Source organism: Perca flavescens, chromosome 2 (genome assembly GCF_004354835.1).
Source record: "Perca flavescens isolate YP-PL-M2 chromosome 2, PFLA_1.0, whole genome shotgun sequence".
NCBI lineage: Eukaryota > Metazoa > Chordata > Actinopteri > Perciformes > Percidae > Perca > Perca flavescens.
The window spans coordinates 8,163,727-8,188,189 of NC_041332.1; the positions used below are offsets into that span (position 1 = coordinate 8,163,727).

The 24,463-nt window shown below is 39.3% G+C and overlaps 1 protein-coding gene across 4 annotated transcripts; it reads left to right on the forward strand.

Annotated features, from left to right (window-relative positions):
- The first annotated feature begins 1,071 nt into the window (after positions 1-1,071).
- On the forward strand, positions 1,072-23,565 carry LOC114563403 (B-cell receptor CD22-like). Of its 4 annotated transcripts, XM_028590273.1 has the most exons (11): positions 1,072-1,117; positions 14,955-14,991; positions 15,086-15,159; positions 19,412-19,753; positions 19,966-20,193; positions 21,035-21,286; positions 21,764-22,025; positions 22,417-22,504; positions 22,633-22,687; positions 22,978-23,072; positions 23,170-23,565. In XM_028590273.1, the coding sequence occupies exons 3-9, from the start codon at positions 15,090-15,092 to the stop codon at positions 22,669-22,671; spliced, it is 1,281 nt and encodes a 426-aa protein (XP_028446074.1). In that variant the 5' UTR covers positions 1,072-1,117; positions 14,955-14,991; positions 15,086-15,089; the 3' UTR covers positions 22,672-22,687; positions 22,978-23,072; positions 23,170-23,565. The 4 variants fall into 4 exon arrangements, with proteins under 4 accessions (XP_028446074.1, XP_028446067.1, XP_028446090.1 ...); XM_028590266.1 differs by lacking the exon at positions 1,072-1,117 and having other exon boundaries at positions 14,926-14,991; positions 22,982-23,072; XM_028590289.1 differs by lacking the exon at positions 1,072-1,117 and having other exon boundaries at positions 14,926-14,991; positions 21,035-21,146; positions 21,876-22,025.
- The last annotated feature ends 898 nt before the right edge of the window (positions 23,566-24,463 follow it).

Sequence of the window (24,463 nt, forward strand, 5' to 3'; positions counted from 1 at the left end):
CTCATGAAATGTGAAAATAAAGAACCAAAAGTGAATTTAAATGTGAATGAACAATCAGGGATGGATGGTAAAATGTCTCAGGGTCCTGATTCAGTATCTGTGTGTGGCCCATTCAGGCTCCATCACTCTGAGCTCTCCCTCCACTGTCTGCTTTGAAGGCTGACTCCACCCAAACTACAAAGAGACACATTTTCTCCTTTACCTCCTGTGGTATCTAGACATGCAGGTAGTTTCTCTTTTATTTGGCTGCATGCTGGGAGGTCTTAATGTTTTTTCAAATATTAGGCCAAGGAGGTTATGTTTTCGACTCGGTTTGTCTGTACGTTTGTTCCTTCCTTTTTCTGTACTGGCATACTTTTACCCCTTGTCTTTTTACATGTCCATGTTTAGTTAACACTAACATGCATGTGAGTTTATCACACCTCCGTGTTCTGCATTTAGCAACCTGACCACAGAGAGAACAGAGAAGAGACAAATTAAGAAAAAACAATGATGTCATTTTCCATTCCCCTCTTATGATTAATACTCTGCTCTTCATTCTGTTCAATGTAACTGCCTCATGGTTCACAGGTCAAATACATTCCTGTTCCATCACTACACCTGCAGACTGTGTGACATCCTGAATCAGTGCACATAGAGATGAACTGTCTGTCTGTTTTTCTCTTCTCTTTATGAATGCTCTTTTCTGGTGTCGTTGGGATGTTGGTGGTGAAACAGGTTTTCTAACAACAGGTCAATATTAGTTTCTTACTCTCTTTTTTGAAGTTTATAGTTTGTAAAACAACATAACTTTATTGTGTTGTGGGTACTGTATGTACTGGCATTTGGCTCTTCATGCATATTAATGATCCAAAGAGGAAGGAAATGTAGTCTTTATCAGCCTGATATCTGTCTTCTGCTTACTGACAACAGAGGAGAGGCATCTTTAAAGACGACGTCCGTCTTCATTGTAAGTAGAAACAGTTTATTGATTAGTTTATTGATACTGTATACCTCCTGTGTACATTATTTTATCTGCTGACATGTTTTATTGTCTCACACAGAGAGATGAGAGGAGCAGCTATGAGTTTAACTGCAGCAGTGAGTGGATTTGTTGTCTTCCTTCTCTCTGTGTCAGGTACTGTATATCTACAGTTACATTCATTCTTTAAAAGAGTGATTCTGGGAAAATGTGGGACTGAAGGTAATTATGTGTGAATAAGTGGATCAGAGTTGTGTGAAAGGTAAACTTCCAGAAACGCTACAGATAGTAGTTTGGTATACAATTGTGGAAACTCACCAGATGTTATCAGTTTTGTTTGTTTTGGGTCAGTTGGATTTTAGGAGGATCTTCTCTTGTGTTGGCCAGCATCTTTGACTTTTGTCCTTAGCATGAAGTAACTGTGTGCTAAGCACTTTTACATGCTGTAAACAGAGAATATTGTGGCTTTTATTCAGAACTGTTCCTCCTCACTCTGTGAAAACATATTACTGTTTAATCTGATAGCTCGCTTTTATCATGTTGATGTTTTTGAGGGATATTAGTCTCACAGTAAAGTCATCACATACCGCCTCAACTTTCTTTATTGATCACACATCTGAGACCAACCCTGCTAGTTCCTTCTGTACTCTCTGACTTCATTGTTCTGATTTCTTTAGTTTTCACACTCAGCATCAACCTGACCACAGAGTGAACAGAGAGCAAACTAACCAAGAAATGTGCTCTAATAATTACTATTATCTGTAATCCATTATTATTCATTCATATGCATGGTAACCATGGTTTAATTGAGAAATATCTTTAAAATCCTATTAGTGTTTAATCTCTTCTATAGATGACCCTGGTTGTAGAAATGACAGCTCACGTTTATCACAGTGAAGATTTTTGGAGGTATATTAGTCTCAGAGTGAAGTCATCACATACCGTCTTAACTTCTCTTTATTGATCACACATCTGAGCCCAACCCTGCTGGTTCCTTCTGTACTCTCTGACCTCAGTGTTCTGCTTTTCTTTTTACTTGACACACCTAACGCAACATCAACCTGACCTCAGAGTGAACAGAGTAGAAACCTACCAAGAAAAGCAAAGACTGTAATCATTATCCCAAAGTATGTAAAGTATGGTATAATCGTTATGGCAACGGCTGTTGTGTGCATGTATGTCTGTCGGGACTATTGTAATGTCCCAGGAACCCGTTCATGTCAGTTTATCGCAAAACACTGATGAATTGGTGAGTGGGAGGCGACGCGATGATTTCCTGGTTAGTCAGCAATGGGTCCTCATTGGCCACGCCTCCAACACATCTGTCTCTGCCGCCACTTCATTCAAACACCAGTTAATCTGGAACACCAGAACCCACCTGGACTACTTAACCTGTCACCTCGGTACTGCATTCACTGTCATCAAACTGGTCTTATAACTTTAAAGACATCCTGGGGCGTTTTCACACCTACCTCCGGTCCGGACTTTTAGACTTTTCAGTTTGATCCGAACCAAAATTACAGGTGTGAAACCTCCCCCGGACCACGGTCTGGATCAAAAGACCAAATTCTGGTCCGATTAAAAAGAGATGGTCTCGTTCCGGACCAAACTGAACCATGGTCCGGTTCGTTTATAGTGTGAAAGCATTTTTTTTGATGGTTCGGAATTTCGGACCAAATACAAGAAGCTCTGGCAGGCTCTCCTTGTGTTACAAGACCGGGGAAGCTCCTTAAAGGAATAGCTCGGTGCTTAGTGTGTAAGCTACATGAGAGAGTGTGTGACGGTGAATGTGCTCAGAGCAGACAGCTGTCGGCTATCAGAGCAGAGAATACATCAGCAACATTCATTCTTTAAAAGAGGGATTCTGGGAAAATGTTGGACTGAAGGTCATGTGGAAATAGGTGGGTAAGTGTGAAAGGCAAACTTCCCAGAAACGCTACAAATATTAGTTTTGTTTACAATTTTGATTGTTTTTGTGTGAATTGGATATCAGCAGGATCTTCTCTTGTGTTGGCCATCATCTTTGACTTTTGTATGAAGTAACTGTGTGCTAAGCACTTTTACATGCTGTAAACAGAATATTGTGGGTTTTATACTCAGTGAAAACATGTTACTGTTTAATCTGTTCTAAAGACGACCCTGGTTGTAGAAACAGCTCACTTTTAAATCACGGTGAAATTAATTTTAAAGGAATACTGGTCAGTGAAGTCATCCCATACTGTCTCAACTTCTCTTTATTCATCACACATCTGAGCCTGATGACCTCAGTGTTCTGCTTTTTTCAGTCTTCACAATTACCTCAGCATCAACATGACCACAGAGTGAACAGAGAGGAAACTAACCAGGAAATGTACAGATTCATATACTTATTATCCCTATAATGTATTATGTATGTGTTTTAAAGGTCGTAGGGGTTTAGGGGGGGATGTTGGTATAAAATATATAAATATGGGTAAGAAAGGACCAACAACGCCACCTAGGGTTTGATACTGAGGCCTAGGACCTCTTTAAAAACTACAACAATTAAAAACTAAAAGTCAAAGATTAAAACAGGTCCTTTGTACCGGGGGAGAGCAGTAAAACACGGTGTATTTAAAACAATGAGTAAAAACAAATAGGAGTAACACATTTATTTTAACAAAAGGATAAAACAATAAAAATGACTTTAAAAAAACAAACAAAGATTTAAAAACTAAAAATCAAACTAAAAACCAGTCCAAACAGAACAGGAGTCTTGACTTTAAAATGTCCACAGGGTTCTGCTGGCAACCAGTTTCCTCTCCTTGTGCGGCTTTCCTCGGGCATAACCTGTAACAGAAAACTGCGCGCCAGTAACACGCCCTTAGCAACTGCTACCACTTCATGACGTTTACCACCACCTAACACCGGTCTAAAAGGGACTTATGCAGGAAGGAGAGGTTTCACTCTCTCACACTTTTTGCCGCTAGCGGACGGTGTTTGTGTTTCTTCGCTGTAGCTTCAGGGCTCTCTAAGGTTGTCTTTCTGTGTGTCTTCATCTGATCTCCTGTCAGCTTCACCACCTGTTCCAAATGCCCTGTCATATCTCAGCATCTTCACTGGTGTGCTCTCTCAGGCCTCCCTCATCTTCACCATGGCCTCTCCTTCTCCCATGTGCCCCTCTCTCCTGGCTCCTCTAAGGTCCTGCCCTTTTTATACAAGGGCCAATCAACCCCCTCTCACCCCCAGGCGAAAGTCATTAGCCTGATTAGGCCTGCTAAAATGTTCACTGGCGGAAGTCAACATTAAAAACACCACACATTTCAGAATAAAAGCATGCACTATAAAATATAAAAACACAGCAAATCCAATAAAAGCATGTACAAATAAAAATAGACTTCTGCCCTGTGACATATGTATATTAATAAATATCAGCTCTTCAACTTTCAACCTATTTAACTCTTCCGTTGTGTTTAGACTTGTCTTTGCCTGTTCACTTTGGTTTAATTCTGATGTAACTTTAAAAAGTAACATAAGTATTATTTTTAACAGGAGGTAGACTATAAATTAAAACATGTATGTTATGTATAATTCTGCTCTATCCTAGAAGAGTCTGGTAAATGTATTTTTTGTTAACATGTAAGAAGCACTTCTCAGGCTTATTTTTTTCAAAACAATTAACACATATATTTAAATACAATAATTTAACACATTTTCCTGTGTCCCGACTATGATGAAACACAGATAAGACATTTCATTTGTGTTTAGACATCTGCTCTATCCTAGAAGAGTCTGTAAAATGTATTTGTATTTTCTTGTTGACATGCAAGAAGCACTGCTCAGGCTTATTTTCACAAATGTTTTTTTTAAATTAAATAACCAAAACCAAAACCAGAAGTAACACATATCCCTATATGTCCCAACTATAATAAACTATGATAAAACCTGATGAAATTCTTAAATACAGTTAAGTTAGACAGATGCTTGATGATGAACTTTTTATGACTTTTTTAATAGCTGCAGATAATTGGTCTGATAATTGAGGATTTTTAAGTTTGTCCAGGTTACCTTTCCCTAGATCATGTTGGTAGTACTGATTGTTATCTGAAGTTATTAATTCATTGTGCTCTCTGATGTTCTCTGTGTTACAGTGATACAGGGTCAGTATGACTTGGGAGTGACTTACACCTCTACTCAGATCTGTGCCTTCAAGGGATCAACAGTGAACATATCCTGCAGCTACACATACCAATCCAGAATAAATGACCTTGTTACCAAAGTTGAGAAAAGATTCTGGTTTACTGAATTAGGTAATGGTGAAACCGTGGACCTGACAACAGTCTCAGAGTATTCAGGTCGTGTGCAGTATCACTCTGAAAACAAGGACTGTACTCTGAGAATCTCAGACCTGAGAGAGAGAGACTCAGCTGTGTACAAGTTCAGGTTCACAACAAACCAAGGTGGGAAATATATTGGTTCACCTGGAGTCACTGCAGGTAACATTTTTATCTACATTATTTAATAAATCACTTTCAAGTGTTCAATATCTTATGAAAGTGTATGTGTTGGTGGGTTCAGTCTAAAATGAAGACTTCTGTTCATTATTATTATTATTATTATTATTATTATTAGTAGTAGTAGTAGTAGTAGTAGTAGTAGTGTCCTTATTATTATTCAGGTCTCCAGGTGCAGGTGAGCGAGTCTCCTAACCAGGCAGATCTGAAGTGTCAGAGCAGTTGTCCTCTACCTGGTCGTCCTTCCTACATCTGGTACAAGAATGGACAGAACATTCAGGGACAAACATCTGATTATTATTCAGCCTCCTTTGATCCTGCAGACATCTTTTCCTGTGCTGTAAGAGGACATGAGGACTTCCCTCTCCTTCAGTGTGTGAGTTTACTTACAGTCTTCCTCTGACATAACACCATCTAGTGGAGCCTTTAACTTTTTGTACTGTACCTTAACTGCATGTAACTCTGTGATATTTGGTGATAATTGTGCAGAAGTGAATGAAAACCAAATCACTAATCAATGATCTCTTATTTCCTGACCTCACTGTAAAGTAAAGCTGGAAAATAAGAGCTCACACTGGAAATTTGTCCTTAGACTTTTGTCTTTATATGACATTTTTCATTGTTAAAATGTGTTATTTAGTAATCTTGACCTTTTATTTTTAAAAATTAAAACACTTAACTGGTCCAGGTTTTAAAACATCCAAAACATGAGTGAAAAGAATGAAGTCAGATGTTCATAAGTCCTGAATATTTACAAATTATTAGTGTTAGAAGATCTGTCTGATCAAGTTTCTTTGTGGAAGCGATGATGTAAGAAAATGTCACAGGAGGAAAAATCATGTCTGACACATTCTCATTATTTAAAGGTCCAATGTGTGGGAATTTCTGCCATCTAGCGTTGAGATCATATATCGCAATCAACTCTCTGGTCCCACGCAGTTAAAAGTACATATTACAGCTACTGTAGCCTTCACGCTTCAAAAGCCGGTCTCTTTCTCTTTTCGATATCCTTTTTCTTTTTCTGGGCGAAGAAGAAGACTCCTGTTCCTAAAATTTGGATTTTGAATACGTGTGGTCCTCCACGTTTCCTTCTTCAAACTTGCCGGGGCCGGGAAGCTACGATACCCGTTAGCAGCATTAGCACCTGGGAGTTTATCATGTGACAGAGAAAACGCGAAAGGTGGAGCAGTATGTCCTGTATGTCCTGTATGTCCCTTACCGGCTAACGTATTTCAAGATGGCGCATGAACATGGAGCGTCTACCCCAGTTCATGTGAATGCAAATGTAACATTTCAAGTCAAAAGGAATACTTGGAATTGATGGTGGTGGTAAATATTCATGAAAAAGGACAAGTTTGTGAACGGGCAACACAGATTTTGATAATGAACTAACTAAAAACGTTACACACTGGACCTTTAATGCCCTCATGTATCTTATTAACCAGCAGAGGTCATCAGTAGACGTGACAGTGTCCAAACACACTGAACCTCAATCATTTCCTTGTTTACTTCACTGCGTCAGTTAGAAAGGATTAAACTAGTAACCATGGTAACAGGACACCATGTAGTTTCTAATATAGAGGAAATTTGAGCTCCATCACCCACTTTCTGTTTCTGTTAACTATTGTCCACTTAAGTTATGTTCCACCGGGAATACAAACTTGTCTTTAAATTAAATGTTAAATGTGTTCACGTAAGATAAACTTTTCAGGCATTTTCTGACATTCTATATTTTAATTCAGTTCTTGTTAGACAGATGCACTGAAGTTATTAATTCATTGTGCTTCCTGGTGTGCTCTGTGTTACAGTGATAAAGGGTCAGAATGGCTTGGGAGTGACTTACACCTCTACTCAGATCTGTGCTGTTAAAGGATCAACAGTGAACATACCCTGCAGATACACATACCCATCAGCTGTAGGTGGTGTTGATACTACAGTTGAGCAGAGAGTCTGGTTTATTCAACAGTTTGTGGATCTGACAACAGACTCAGAGTATTCAGGTCGTGTGCATTATCACTCTGAAAACAAGGACTGTACTCTGAGAATCTCAGACCTGAGAGAGAGAGACTCAGCTGTGTACAAGTTCAGGTTCACAACAAACCAGGGTGGGAACTATGTTGGTTATCCTGGAGTCACTCTGTCTGTCACAGGTAACATTTCCATCTGAACGTTTTGTAATTTACTTACAAGTGTTCTACATCTTATGAAAGTTACCTGCGTCCGTGTGTTTTTATACATGTGTGTTCAGTCTTAAATGAAGACTTTTCCATATTCAGGTCTCCAGGTGCAGGTGAGCAAGTCTTCTAATCAGACAAAGCTGAAGTGTCAGAGCAGTTGTCGTCTACCTGGTCATCCTTCCTACATCTGGTACAAGAATGGACAGAAAATTCAGGGATACACGTCTATTTCTTATACAGCCTCCTTGGATCCTGCAGACAGCTTTTCCTGTGCTGTAAGAGGACATGAGGACTTCCGCTCTCCTTCAGTGTGTGAGTTTACTTACAGTCTTCCTCTGACATAACACCATCTAGTGGAGCCTTTAACCTTTTGTACTGTACCTTAACTGCATGTGAAGTCCAATGTTTCCTGAAAGTCCTGAATAATAACAAGTGATTAGGGTTAGAAGATCTGTCTGATCAAGTTTTATTGTGGAAGTGATGATTGTGGACATCATGGAGGAGAATTTACCCAGCATAGGTCCTCAGTAGACATGACAGTGTCCAAAGACACTAAACCCCAAACATTTCCTTGTTTACTATCCTATATCAGCAAGTGTCAGTATCCATGGTGATAGTGGTTTAAGTTGTGGTTTCTGAGTTTGTAATATGTAAGTTCCACAACCCACTCTGTGTTTCTATGAACTAGTGTTGATTTAAATATGTTCCACTATGAAAACATACTCCTGTTTAAATGAAATGTTGAATGTGTTCATGTTTTCTCCTCCAGATACTTCATTTAAAATCTTTCTCATACCAGTCACACAATAAACAAGACAAGACAGCAATAAAAAAAGATAAAAAGATGGAAAAAAAGAAAATGAAAAAAAATCAAGAAAAGCACACATACACACACAAATGGAAGGTAGAGTCTCAGGGCCCTATCTTGCACTCAGCGCAATTGCCTTTGTACACCAACTCATGTATCATTCCTATTTTGCACTCGACACAAGGCGGACTTTTCCCTCCACAGATTCCCGTCGGTAAATTAGGGAATGTGTTTGCGCTCCCGGTGGCGGTTCAGCGAAAAGAGGAGGCGTGTTCCGGCACAAATGTTACGTGGTGATATTTAGCAGTTTCAGAAAACAATTCCGCCACTGACCAGGAAAAACCTGGTCTAAAGTCAGTGGTGCGTTATTCAGATGCTATTTTAGGGGCGCATGCTTGGCCATAATGTAGCGTGTGCACAATGTGCATACACTTCTCTCTTCTAAATGGACACAGCAGTTCCCATTTTTCTTTCAGGAACCAGTGTCTTTACTTTCTGAGCTCACTAGATGGCGCTCTCTGTTCAACAAAGGGTTTGAAAACCCATTGAATTGCCATTCATCTAACCTTTTTCTTTGAACAGAGAGCGCCATCTAGTGAGCTCAGAAAGTAAAGACACTGGTTCGCGAAGCTTCATTTGACCATCACTAATTATTAGACTAGGCAAGGTTGCAGCTAAAAAAATAATATTACTCAATTGGAAGTCTCCACTGTCCCCATGTTTCAGGAGGTGGCTCAATGAAATGCAAACAGATTGTAAATGGAACAGATTCGTGAAAAATGTTTTTGATATTGCTTAATGAGACCTAAATGTCGAAGTTTCAAACATATCAAAGTATCAAACGTGAAACGCAAGTAGCTTTGTGGGCGGATCTCGGGCGCTGTTGCTATTTTACCGGCGGGATAAATGAGTCTTGCGCCCGACGCAAATCTAAAATGGGTTGGTCTGAAGTAGCTAGGTGTGGTTTGGGCGTCACGTGCAATAAACCAATCAGAGCGTTTTCAAAGCCATACCTTTTCAGTGGTTGAAAGTAGCCATACTCTGACGACCGAATTCCCCAAAGTTATCTGCGCAGACTGAACAGTAGGCTGAGGCGCCCTCGTTCAGGGAATCACAGATAGGCTGTTGACTTTAAGCTACAACTGAGCTGAGCCTGTCCTCATTTATCCTATTCCATCGCTAAAATCAGGTTTGCAAAAGTAATGAGGTTTGAGCACTAGCCTAAACGATTTCACAGAATCACAATGATAAGGACTTTATTTTCAGGGGTGCTGAGATGATTTTTACGGGTGCTTCAGCACCCCTAAAAATAGCCTAGAGTTACACTTTAACTGAAATGTTAAATGTGTTCTATGTTTTCTCCTCCAGATGGTCCAAAGCTTCCCTCTGTGTCAGTGAGTCCCTCTGCTGAGATAGTGGAGGGCAGTTTAGTGAATCTGACCTGTAGCAGTGATGCTAACCCAGCAGCTAACTACACCTGGTACAAGGAGAATGAAGACTCACCAAAAGCATCAGGACAGATCTTCACCATCACTGACTTCAGAGCTGAACACAGTGGGAATTATTACTGTGTAGCCCAGAACAGAATAGGAAGTCAGAACTCCACCTTACATCTGATTGTTGTAGCAGGTAAGATTCTCCACTTTCACCTGCACAAAGACCTCTTTACTGTACCAGACCTGATTCACATGTTAATATGTAGCAGCCCATAACTGGTTACAATAAAATAACATTCCCTGTGTGCATTTCCAGACTGTTTTTCTGTAGGTGTGTTCAGGGAGGAACCTCCATCATGTCAGAGGTGGATGACACTGACTGACTGATTAACAGACAGTCTCACCTGGCAAAGAGATTCATCAATCTGATCCTACTAATGAGGTGTATCACATATCTGTCTATTTTTCCAGGGAATTTAACAATGATAATGAATATCATCAGGCTGACTGTGGTGGTCCTGATGCTGATTCCTCTGCTGCTCCTGAGTCTGTGGGCGAGGTAAAACCAGAAACATCCTTCAGTTCAGTCACTGCTCTTTTATTTTATTCCACTATCTTTCAGTTACTTTAGATTAAGTATGATAAATGTCATACATTCTGTATTTGTTGTTGTTGGACTCAATCCAGGCAGAAGAAAACTCTGAGCTCCACCACTGGACCACATGAACATGTAGAGATAGAGGTGAGTGAGTGAGTGAGTGAGAGAGAGTATTGACATAACTTCCCCATATATCACTTGGCTCATACATGCTCTGAAAACTAAAGAAGGGGTGACATAAATGTTTAAAATACAACTTGCTGAGTAGAAACCAGTAATGTATTTGGTCATGACACAATATTTGCAAATAATTTACATTTAAATGTGACATTTTGATTTGACTAACTCTTAGTATATGCTGGTTTCATGAACAAGGTCCTCATTTTGTCATCTCTCCCCATCAGTTAGACTCTTGTCCTGCGTATGCGAACATCTCAGACACTGCAGCACAGACAGAAGACCCAGAGGAGCAGGAAGTCCTGGTGTGAAGTCCAGTCAGGTTAGAGCCTCCTGCATCAAATAAAACAGGCCCACTCCAGATTTACAGTCACAGTTCCATCCATAACTTTACACCAGTTTCATGTGATTTTCTGCAGATGCAGCTGAACCAGAGGCTGGACTCACCTGATGGAAACAAAGTAGTACGACATTGAAATATCCCTGAGGAGAGCGAGGCTGTGGAGGGTGCGGGGGAAGTGGATACATTTACCTTCAACTCCAGAAGATTTTATTGTCAGTTTTGAGTAGCAGCAGCAGGTAGGAGTCAGCAGCAGCATGTAGCACAACGTTTAGAAGAATGTGGTGTTGGCAGCTTGAACTGAATCATGTCGAGGTGTCAAACATGATTTATTGTTCAGATCAGCTGATGCTCAGGTGTTCTGTGACTTACTGATGTATATGCAAGCTTATTTTCTACTGCAGAGTTAGTTTTAGGCCATGTTATGCTTAAGGCTAGGAAGGATGCACTTCATTTAGTGATGAAAATAATTTGATTTTTTTTTACCTTAAAAAGTTCATTTTGAAAATGTTTAAAGTTCATGGAGGGAAAAAGTTTTGGAAGGGTTAAGGGGGAAAAAAAAAAAAAAAAAAAAAAATGATGTGCAACATACATTTTTTATAATGTCTTATTTTTTATTTTGGTTGCTGGTGTCTTTGTTTTGCTTATTTTGCTCATTTTTGTTTGGTTTGTTAGTTTTTTCCCTTTTAGGCTATATCTATATATATAGTATATTTATATAGCATGTGCTGTCTGTATAATTAGGCACACTTCAATCTAAGGTGTAGGTCTAATTATGTCTTTTTTAAAGTTAACTGGGCTGAGCCCTCTGTTGTGTTTTGATTCCAATGATTGCACAGCAAGGAGCTCATGCCTTTAAGAGTGGAATATGCTTCAGTAACTAATGGTTACCTGTGTTTGTATGTAATGTATTTTGTTTTTGGACTTTATTTGCAAATGAATGGAAAAAAATGTAAAAACAAAAGAGTTAGATATTTTATAGACATTAAGGATTAAAGTTGTTATGCAAAATGTATTTTTGAAATTCTACATAATAAATTTTTCCAAACTCCTGAGCAGCCTCTGGGTTTGTACCTGTCCTGGTTGACAGAGCCAATAAAGTTGGTTCAAATCAACAGTGAACTGAAATCATCAAACTCCATTAGTTTAGATTTTACAAAAAATCAAACATGAAGCAGTAAGCCCAGTAAGAATTTCCTACATGTTACATTTCCCAAGTGTTTGTCTGATTCAAATAAAAGTCCATAGTGATAAATACAGCTTTCGGAATAAAAGTTTTGTACCCTCTAATTTGTTCAACTAAAACAAGTTGATTTAAAGAGTTTGTTATTGTTATCAAAGATGTCGGTCACCAATGTGAACTATTTGTCATGAATCGGCCGTGACACTTGTGAGTGATTGTGTTTGTGTTGTTTGTCTTTATGTGTAGTATGCTTGGGTGTGGTCTGTCTATTCTGTGTGTGTGCGTCTCCTCTATCTCTCCTCTGGCAGTGGGTTTGGGGGCGTGCCTGGCCTGGGTCTTCCACACACCTGGTACTGATCCAGTCACCACACCTGAACCTCATCCACTATGGCGGTGCCAGGAACAGCCAGACATCCAGTCCCTTGGATTGTTATGAAGTAGGGGAGACCGGGAGATTCACTCATGCCTGTCCTTCATTACTGTCTTCAGGTCCTCAACCTGGTGTCCAACGGCCCAAACTGGGATAAGTTCCTGCAGCCCACCATGTTTGGCCTCCGGACAAACTAACTAACTAACAAAATACATTTTATTTGATGTTTGGGAGGGAGGTTAGTTATCCCTCAGAGGTGACCAATTTTGCATTTAAAGTTTTTAATTTTGCTGTCCTTCCTGTGAATTGTTTTCTTTTAACCTATTCTTTTAATATCTGGTCTTTTAAACAGCCCCGAAGACAATGTAACCAAGGCCATCTTTTTAAGGAGTTCTTTAAAGGGTTTTGAAAAAACAGTGGGGAGTTTGCCAGAAAGGTGAAAGATAACATGAAGGCAAGCCAGGACAGGGTCCTCAACCTTAACCAGGCAGTGGTGGTCTGGAAGAACCCCAACCAATCGGGGACCTCGTGTTGAGGAAGAATGTCAGGCAGGAGCAGCGTAGGGGGAAATTTGGAGGCGGCCAATGGGGCAGATCCAATCATCCAACATCTGGAGAACCTCATCTGACCTGACCTCAGAAAAGGAACTGAAGGAAAACAACCAGACATCCAGTCCTCGATGGATCCCGCAAAGTTGACTAGGGGAGTTGGATCCTTCTCCTCATTCCTGTCCTTCATTACTGCTCTTCAGGTCCCTCAACAGGCTGGTGTCTGACCCACAACATCACAGCCAGAGGGATAAGTTCCTGAGCTCCCCACCATACAAGAACATGTCAGTAAAAACAAAAAGCTCCACATCCTTGTTGACAAAATACACACTGTTTTTATTTGAATGTTTGGGTGGGAGGAAAGGTGGAGCCCTCAGAGGTGCCAATTGGAGTGCACTGTAAGTTTCAGATGGGTTGTCATACATAAATTTTAAATAGTTTGACTTTTCATGGATTGTCTGTTTTTCTTCAACATTTATTTTGTTCTTCTGTATGTGTAGACAAAGTCACAAGGCCATGGGTCAAGGTCTCTGGCTTATTATTCACCACTGGACTCATTGTAGGTTGTTAAATGGTTCAGACAAAATATACCATCTGTAGGCAATGGGTCGTCATTTTGTTACCATAGATCATGTACATTAAGGAAGGAGAGCTGTATACTTGGACCCATTTGGTAACACCGGACCAAATCTAAAACTACCAGGATGGGACAATAACCTCTTCTTGGCTAAAGTCAAGTTGTCATGACAAAGACATCTCAGACAATGCTAACTTTCTTAAATGTTTTTAACTGAATGACCTGTGTAACAGTCATGAACTAAAAATGAATCCTTCATGTTCATGGGCGGTTTCTGTCATAATAATGACACCTCTCTGGTCATACCCATCTTTGTTTCCATCTTTGTTACCTAGTTGATTGCAGCCTTCCTGGAACCTGTGCAGCTGGGAGTTGTGAACTAATTCTTAAAAATTAAATGTCCATTGTAAACTCTCTTTCTTCAAATAGTTTCAGACATCAAATGAAAATAAAGAACCAAAAGCTACATTTGTTTTGAATGAACAATCAGGGATGGATTAAAATGTCTCTGTTTAGATTCATTATCTTTGTTAAATAATTCACTTTTCCATAATTTCTGATGCCTCTCCCTCCACTGTTGTCATGGCCTTTGAGCCAAGGTACAAAGAGACACATTTTCTCCTTTACCTCCTCAGAGTTGACCAGGTAGTTTCCTTTTTTATCTGCATTGGGAGGTCTTAACAGTTTTTCAAATAGATCCAAGGAAACAAGCCAAAGTTCATTAACGTTTGTTCCTTCCTTTTTTATACTTTTACCTTTTACCCCTTTTTTTTCCATGTCCATGTTTAGTTAACACTAACATACATGTGAGTTTGTCACACCTCAGTGTTCTGCATTTTTAGCATCCTGACCACAGAGAGAACAGAGAAGAGACAAACTAAGAAAAACAATGATGTCATTTTCCATTCCCTCTTATGATTAATACTCTGCTCTTCATTCTGTTCAATGTAACTGCCTCATGGTTCACAGGTCAAATACATTCCTGTTCCATCACTACACCTGCAGACTGTGTGACATCCTGAATCAGTGCACATAGAGATGAACTGTCTGTCTGTTTTTCTCTTCTCTTTATGAATGCTCTTTTCTGGTGTCGGTGGGATGTTGGTGGTGAAACGGGTTTTCTAACAACAGCTGAATATTTGTTTCTTACTCTCTTTTTTGAAGTGTATAGTTTGTAAAACAACATAACTTTATTGTGTTGTGGGTACTGTATGTACTGGCATTTGGCTCTTCATGCATATTAATGATCCAAAGAGGAAGGAAATGTAGTACCAGCCTGATATCTGTCTTCTGCTTACTGACAACAGAGGAGAGGCATCTTTAAAGACGACGTCCGTCTTCATTGTAAGTAGAAACAGTTTATTGATTAGTTTATTGATACTGTATACCTCCTGTGTACATTATTTTATCTGCTGACATGTTTTATTGTCTCACACAGAGAGATGAGAGGAGCAGCTATGAGTTTAACTGCAGCAGCGAGTGGATTTGTTGTCTTCCTTCTCTCTGTGTCAGGTACTGTATATCTACAGTTACATTCATTCTTTAAAAGAGGGATTCTGGGAAAATGTGGGACTGAAGGTCACATGTGGAAATAAGAGAATGGTGGATCAGGTTGTGTGAAAGGTAGGTTCTGGGTTTGAAAGGTCGTCTCAGGCCAGATGTGTAGTTTGTGTGGATCAATTGTGTGAAACTCACCAGATGTTATCAGTAGTTTGTACAATTGTGGAAACTCCCCAGATCTTGTCAGTTGGATTTTAGGAGGATCTTCTCTTGTGTTGGCCAGCATCTTTGACTTTTGTCTTTTGCATGAAGTAACTGTGTGCTAAGCACTTTTACATGCTGTAAACAGAGAATATTGTGGCTTTTATTCAGAACTGTTCCCTCCTCACTCTGTGAAAACATATTACTGTTTAATCTGATAGCTCGCTTTTATCATGTTGATGTTTTTGGAGGGATATTAGTCTCACAGTAAAGTCATGCTAGTTCAACTTTCTTTATTGATCACACATCTGAGCCCAACCCTGCTGGTTCCTTCTGTTGTTCTGACTTCAGTGTTCTCTTTTCTTTTTAGTTTTCACACTCAGCATCAACCTGACCTCAGAGTGAAAGAGAGGAAACTAACCAAGAAATGTACTCTAATAATTACTATTATCTGTAATACATTATTATTCATTCATATGCATGGTAACCATGGTTTAATTCAGAAATATCTTTAAAATCCTATTAGTGTTTAATCTCTTCTAAAGATGACCCTGGTTGTAGAAACGACAGCTCACTTTTATCACAGTGAAGATTTTTGGAGGTATATTAGTCTCAGAGTGAAGTCATCACATACCGTCTTAACTTCTCTTTATTGATCACACATCTGAGCCCAACCCTGCTGGTTCCTTCTGTACTCTCTGACCTCAGTGTTCTGCTTTTCTTTTTACTTGACACACCTAACGCAACATCAACCTGACCTCAGAGTGAACAGAGCAGAAACCTACCAAGAAAAGCAAAGACTGTAATCATTATCCCAAAGTATGTAAAGTATGGTATAATCGTTATGGCAACGGCTGTTGTGTGCATGTATGTCTGTCGGGACTATTGTAATGTCCCAGGAACCCGTTCATGTCAGTTTATCGCAAAACACTGATGAATTGGTGAGTGGGAGGCGACGCAATGATTTCCTGGTTAGTCAGCAATGGGTCCTCATTGGCCACGCCTCCAACACATCTGTCTCTGCCGCCACTTCATTCAAACACCAGTTAATCTGGAACACCAGAACCCACCTGGACTACTTAACCTGTCACCTCGGTACTGCATTCACTGTCATCAAACTGGTCTTATAACTTTAAAGACATCCTGGGGCGTTTTCACACCTACCTCATTTGGTCCGGACTTTTGGACTTTTCAGTTTGATCCGAACCAAAATTACAGGTGTGAAACCTCCCCCGGACCACGGTCTGGATCAAAAGACTAAACTTTGGTCCAATAAAAAATGGTGGTCTCGGTCATGGTCCGGTTCGTTTATAGTGTGAAAGCATTTTTTTGATGGTTCGGACTTTCGGACTAAATACAAGAAGCTCTGGGAGGATCTCCTTGTGTTACAAGACCGGAGAAGCTCCTTAAAGGAATAGCTCGGTGCTTAGTGTGTAAGCTACATGAGAGAGTGTGTGACGGTGAATGCGCTCAGAGCAGACAGCTGTCGGCTATCAGAGCAGAGAATCCATCAGCAGTTTATTTGTTAAGAGGTAGTAAATGTACAGTGTAGGTTTCTGTTTGTCTCTGAATAAATGCTCCAGAAAGAAAGTTCCCGTGTCTTGCTTCTCAACATCACAACAAAACAAAAAGAGCCGCGGCAGTAGGGAGAGCAGCAGTCAGCTGGAAAAACTCTGACCCAGAGAGAGGATACGAGAGGACTGGGAAGCCCGTCTACAAACCAATCAGTTAGAAGTATCTGGACGCAGCTTTTATGTGATGACGGCAGGACCTAGTTTTGTCACGTATAGATCTTTAGTGTGCTTCCATAACTGCAGTGTGAAACCAAAACTTACCCTTTCAAATGTATACAATGTTAGTCATGAACCATTGGTCCGGACCTTGGTTCAAACTTTGAAAGGTTCAAACTTTACACCTTGTCAAGGAAAAAAATATTCATGACACAGTTATTGCAGAAGCCAATGTAAAACCATTAGTTTTGTTTACAATTAATGGAAAGCTAAATAGTTTATTAAAGTTTGATAATTATCAAGAGTTTATATTTTTAGGTTAACTTCAAGGTTAAAAATTTTGACTTTTTGACCCAAATGTCTGGTTAAAATAACCCAACATTGTAATTAATATAAAACAACTTCTGGGTCAAAAGAACAACCCCATTTTCTGGGTTGAATAACCCAGAAATTAGTTGGTTTTTTTATGAAAGGTTACCTTCCCTAGATCACATTGGTAGTATGATCACTTTGTTTCATTAACTGATTGTTAACTGAAGTTATTAATTCATTGTGCTTCCTGATGTGCTCTGTGTTACAGTGATACAGGGTCAGGATGACTGGAGAGTGACTTACTCCTCTACTCAGATCTGTGCTGTTAAAGGATCAACAGTGAACATGCCCTGCAGCTACACATACCCATCCTGGTGGGAAGGCAGTTATACTAGAGTTGAAAGAACATTCTGGTTTACTGAATTAAATAGTGGTGAATAACATTGGATCTAACAACAGTCTCAAAGTATTCAGGTCGTGTGCAGTATCACTGTGAAAACAAGGACTGTACTCTGAGAATCTCAGACCTGAGAGAGAGAGACTCAGCTGTGTACAAGTTCAGGTTCATAACAAACCATTTCAGAGGGAAATATATTGGTTCACCTGGAGTCACTCTGTCTGTTACAGGTAACGTTTTTATCTGAATCTTTAATAAATTACTTCAAGTGTTCAACATCTTGATGACAACATGAACATTACTTGCATTTGGGTGTGTGGGGACAGTTCAGTCTAAAATGAAGACTTATGCTCATTATTATTATTATTATTATTATTATTATTATTATTATTATTATTATTATTAAATTCAGGTAAAAACTTGCAGGTTTTAGTTTTACAAGTGAAAATAAAGAACCAAAAGGATTTAAAGTGTGAAAAATCATGAAAGTTACCTGCATCTGTGTGTTTTAATACATGTGTGTTCAGTCTTAAATGAAGACTTTTCCTTATTCACATATCCAGGTCTCCAGGTACAGGTGAGCAAGTCTTCTAACCAGACAAAGCTGAAGTGTCAGAGCAGTTGTCCTCTACCTGGTCATCCTTCCTACATCTGGTACAAGAATGGACAGAACATTCAGGGACAAACATCTGATTCTTATTCAGCCTCCTTGGATCCTGCAGACAGATTTTCCTGTGCTGTAAGAGGACATGAGGACTTCCCCTCTCCTTCAGTGTGTGAGTTTACTTACAGTCTTCCTCTGACATAACACCATCTAGTGGAGCCTGAACTGCATGTAACTCAGTGGTATTTGGTGATTTGGTGCAATTGAATGAAAACCTAAGCACTTATCAATTATCTCTTATTTCCTGACCTCACTGTAAAGCTGTTCGTCTTGAATCTGTTCTTTTAGGTTTTATGTGTTTTAATTTTAAAATTAAAACACTTCATGGGTCCAGGTTTAAACTAACATTTTTTCTTCTGGTCCATCAACAAAACATGAGTGAAAAGAATGAAGTCAGATGTTCACAAGTCCTGAATATTTACGAGTTATTAGTGTTAGATGATCTGTCTGATCAAGTTTCTTTGTGGAAGTGATGATGTCAGAAAATGTCACAGGAGGAAAAATCATTTCTGACACATTTTCATTATTTAATGTCCTCATGTATCTTATTAACCAGCAGAGGTCATCAGTAGACATGACAGTGTCCAAACACACTGAACCTCAATCATTTCCTTGTTTACTTCACTGAGTCAGTAACAAAGTGTCAAACTAGTAACCATGGTAACAGGACTTTGTTTGTTTCTATTGTCCCCTTAAGTTATGTTCCACCTGGAAAATAAACTTGTCTTTTAATTAAATGTTTAATATGTTCACATAAGAAACTTTTCAGGCATTTTCTGACATTCTATATTTTAATTCAGTTCTTGTTAGACAAATGCATGATGAGGACTTTTTATAACAATGACTGCAGATAATTGGTTCCTCCAGAACACATTGGTAGTATGATCACTTTGTTTCATTATCTGATTGTTAACTGAAGTTATTAATTCATTGTACTTCCTGATGTTCTCTGTGTTACAGTGATACAGGGTCAGGATGGCTTGAGAGTGACTTACACCTCTACTCAGATCTGTGCTGTTAAAGGATCAACAGTGAACATACCCTGCAGCTACACATACCCATCAGCTGTAGGTGGAGTTGATACTACAGTTGAGCAGAGATTCTGGTTAAATCAACAGTTTGTGGATCTAACAACAGACTCAGAGTATTCAGGTCGTGTGCAGTATCACTCTGAAAACAAGGACTGTACTCTGAGAATCTCAGACCTGAGAGAGAGAGACTCAGCTGTGTACAAGTTCAGGTTCACAACAAACCAAGGTGGGAACTATGTTGGTTATCCTGGAGTCACTCTGTCTGTCACAGGTAACTTTTTATCCAAATATTTTATAATTTAGTTACAAGTGTTCAACATCTTATGAAAGTTACGTGTGTGTGTGTGTGTGTGTGTGTGTGTGTGTGTGTGTGTGTGTGTGTGTGTGTGTGTGTTTCTGTGTGGGGGTTAGGGTTAGGGTTGTGTGTGTGTGAGGACATTTCAGTCTAAAATTAAAACTTCTGTTCCTTATTTACATATTCAGGTCTGAAGGTGCAGGTGAGCAGATTAGAGGTCTACGAGTCTTATAACCAGGCAGATCTGAAGTGTCAGAGCAGTTGTCCTCTACCTGGTCATCCTTCCTACATCTGGTACAAGAATGGACAGAACATTCAGGGACAAACATCTAATTATTATTCAGCCTCCTTTGATCCTGCAGACAGCTTTTCCTGTGCTGTAAGAGGACATGAGGACTTCCCCTCTCCTTCAGTGTGTGAGTTTACTTACAGTCTTCCTCTGACATAACACCATCTAGTGGAGCCTTTAACCTTTTGTACTGTACCTTAACTGCATGTAACTACGTGATATTTGGGGATTGTGCAGATTTGTATGAAAACCAAATCACTAATCAATGATCTCTTATTTCCTGACCTCACTGTAAAGTAAAGCTGTAAATTAAGAGGTCACACTGGAAATTTAGCCACACAACATTTGTCAACATTTATCCTGCATCTGTTTAAAATATGTAAATGTAAATGGACTGTATTTATATAGCACTTTTCTAGTCTTAACAACTTCTCAAAGCAGTTTTACATAGTACAGGAACCATTCGCCATTCACACACATAGGTTGCTGTACAAGTTGGCACCTGCTCATCAGATAAAAATTCACACACATTTACAATCCGATGTGCAGCATCGGGGGCAACTCAGGGTTCAGTGTCTTGCCCAAGGACACTTCGACATGGGACTACAGGGACAGGGATCCATCCACCAACCACTGAGCTGCGTACTTGCGTCGTTATTTGACACTTTTCTTCGTTGAAATGTGTTATTCAGCAATCTTGATCCTTCATGTCAGATGCTAAACACGTTGTGGGTAAAGGTTTTAACTTACATTTTTTTATTCTGGTCCATCCCCAATCATATGCCTTGTTTACTTCACTGAGTCAGTAACAACGTGTCAAACTAGTATCCATGGTAACAGGACACCATGGTTTCTACAATCTGAGTTTCTTAAATAGAAGGAGGTTTAGTTTCACCACCCACTTTGTGTTTATGTTGTTTGTGAATTAAATATTAAATATCTCTATGTCTCTATGTTTTCTCCTCCAGATGCTCAAAAGCTTTCCTCTGGGTCAGTGAGTCCCTCTGCTGAGATAGTGGAGGGCAGTTCAGTGACTCTGACCTGTAGCAGTGATGCTAACCCAGCAGCTAACTACACCTGGTACAAGGAGAAGCCAGTCTATAAATATCTCAGTGAAGGATCACAGCTCGACTTCAGCTCCATCCAGTCCTCTGACTCTGGACAGTATTACTGTAAAGTTAAGAACGAACTAGGGAAATACATCAATATAAATGTGAAATGTGAGTAAAACAAAGCTCATTTAAAAACTATCATGCAACTTACCTACTCCAGTGTTAGGTACAAGACAGTTTGATTTACAAATGTCTCCCAGATCTGTACGGATGTTCAGGGGATTCAAACCATCAGTGATCCAGAAAACCACCTCAGGCTTCTGTCCTGTTCTCAGTCCAAACCTCTTACACCAAATCTGCTCATCAATAGTTAATCAGCGCCATCATTCCAGTATTTACAACATATATCAAATTGTCATAAATCATATTGTGTGGTATAATTTATTTCTGCTTCTACTCTCTGGTTAGAATTTAATATTTATCAATTAAGTGGTCCCAACAAAGAGATCAGCCTGCTGCCAGTTACAAACCACCTCTAAAGGTTTAGATGATTTTACACACAACTATTACTCATTTCAACACAAGATGTAGCACCAAAACATTTCAACTTAATTTTTGGTACCTAATTTATTTTATCTTTTCCAGATGGTCCAAAGCTTCCCTCTGTGTCAGTGAGTCCCTCTGCTGAGATAGTGGAGGGCAGTTCAGTGAATCTGACCTGTAGCAGTGATGCTAACCCAGCAGCTAACTACACCTGGTACAAGGAGAATGAAGACTCACCAAAAGCATCAGGACAGATCTTCACCATCACTGATGTTAGACCTGAACACAGTGGGAATTATTACTGTGAAGCCCAGAACAGAAGAGGAAGTCAGAACTCCACCTTTACATCTGATTGTTATAGCAGGTAAGTTTTTACATTCAGCTACTACTTTAAACTTATCAGCTTGTATGTCTTCAGTTGGGGCAGGACTTTGTTATCCTTAGTAATATTGTTAATAAGGGAAAATGAACTTTGGGTAGCTGGTAGCAGGTAAGTTTCTCTAATTTCACCTGCACAAACACCTCTTTACTGCACCAGACCTGATTCACATGTTAATATGTAGCAGCCCATAACTGGTTAAAAGGAAATAAAATTCCCTTTGTGTTTTTCTGTAGCTGTGTTAAGGGAGGAACCTCCATCATGTCAGAGGTGGATGACACTGACTAACTGATTAACAGACAGTCTCACCTGGCTGTGTGATATATCAATCTGATCCTACTAATGAGGTGTATCACATATCTGTCTATATTTCCAGGGAATTCAACAATGATAATGAATATCATCAGGCTGACTGTGGTGGTCCTGATGCTGATTCCTCTGCTGCTCCTGAGTCTGTGGGCGAGGTAAAACCAGAAACATCCTTCAGTTCATTCACCACTCTTTTATTTTATTCAACTATCTTTCAGTTACTTTAGATAAAATATGTTAAATGTCATACATTCTGTATTTGTTGTTGTTGGGCTCAATCCAGGAAGAAGAAAAATCTGAGCTCCACCACTGGACCACATGAACATGTAGAGATAGAGGTGAGTAAGAGTGAGTGACTAAGTGAGTGAGTGAGAGAGAGTAATGACATAACTTCCCCATATATCCCAGTTATAATAACTTGGCTCATACATGCTCTGAAAACTAAAGAAGGGGTGACATAAATTCATGTTTAAAATACAACCGTCTGAGTAGAAACCAGTAATGTATTTGACCATGACACAATATTTGCAAATACTTGACATTTAAATGGAAAATTTTGTTTTGATTAACTCTTAATATAGGCAGTTTTCATGAACGAGTTCCTCATTTTATCATCTCTCTCCATCAGTTAGACTCTTGTCCTGCGTATGAGAACATCTCAGACACTGCAGCACAGACAGAAGACCCAGAGGAGCAGGAAGACCTGGTGTGAAGTCCAGTCAGGTTAGAGCCTCCTGCATCAAATAAAACAGGCCCACTCCAGATTTACAGTCACAGTTCCATCCATAACTTTACACCAGTTTCATGTGATTTTCTGCAGATGCAGCTGAACCAGAGACTGGACTCACCTGATGGAAACAAAGTAGTACGACATTGAAATATCCCTGAGGAGAGCGAGGCTGTGGAGGGTGCGGGGGAAGTGGATACATTTACCTTCAACTCCAGAAGATTTTATTGTCAGTTTTGAGTAGCAGCAGCAGGTAGGAGTCAGCAGCAGCATGTAGCACAACGTTTAGAAGAATGTGGTGTTGGCAGCTTGAACTGAATCATGTCGAGGTGTCAAACATGATTTATTGTTCAGATCAGCTGATGCTCAGGTGTTCTGTGACTTACTGATGTATATGCAAGCTTATTTTCTACTGCAGAGTTAGTTTTAGGCCATGTTATGCTTAAGGCTAGGAAGGATGCACTTCATTTAGTGATGAAAATAATTTGATTTTGTACCTTATAAAGTTCATCTGAAAATGTTTTTGCATGGGGGGGAGGGGGGTGGAAGGGTTAAGGGGGAAAAAAAAAAAAAAAAAAAACATGCAAAATACATTTTGTATAATGTCTTATTTTTTATTTTGGTTGCTGGTGTCTTTGTTTTGCTAATTTTGCTCATTTCTGTTTGGTTTGTTAGTTTTGTCCCTTTTTTTATATATATATATATATATATATATATATATATATAGTATATTTATATAGCATGTGCTGTCTATATAATTAGGCACACTTCAATCTAAGGTGTAGGTCTAATTATCTAATTGTCTTTTTTTAAAGTTAACTGGGCTGAGCCTTCTGTTGTGTTTTGATTCCAATGATTGCATAGAAAGGAGCTCATGCCTTTGAGAGTGGAATATGCTTCAGTAACTAATGGTTACCTGTGTTGTATGTAATGTATTTTGTTTTTGGACTTGATTTGCAAATGAATGGAAAAAAAAATACGTCCAAAGAAAGAGTTAGATATTTTATAGACATTAAGGATTAAAGTTGTTATGCAAAATGTATTTTTGAAATTCTACATAATAAATAACTTTTCCAAACTCCTGAGCAGCCTCTGGGTTTGTACCTGTCCTGGTTGACAGAGCCAATAAAGTTGGTTCAAATCAGAGACAGTGAACTGAAATCATCACTTATTACTCCATGTACAGTTTAGATTTTCACACATAGAAATCAAACATAGCAGTAAGCCCAGTAAGAGCTTCCTACATGTTACATTTCCCAAGTGTTCCTGTCTGATTCAAATAAACAGCTTCTACAACAAGTGAAGGAGCTGTTGGACAACTCTGTGAAACATTAGTGTACAAAAAGATTTATGTGTAAATTTGAAGCCTTTTCGGAAAATAAAAGTC

Excerpts from the sequence above, each read along its gene's own strand:
- LOC114563403 (XM_028590273.1), top strand. The coding sequence starts at position 15,090 with ATGAGAGGAGCAGCTATGAGTTTAACTGCAGCAGCGAGTGGATTTGTT. Across the intron at positions 20,194-21,034 it reads CTTCCCCTCTCCTTCAGTGT|ATGCTCAAAAGCTTTCCTCT; the intron begins GTGAGTTTACTT and ends TTTCTCCTCCAG. Across the intron at positions 22,026-22,416 it reads ACATCTGATTGTTATAGCAG|GGAATTCAACAATGATAATG; the intron begins GTAAGTTTTTAC and ends CTATATTTCCAG.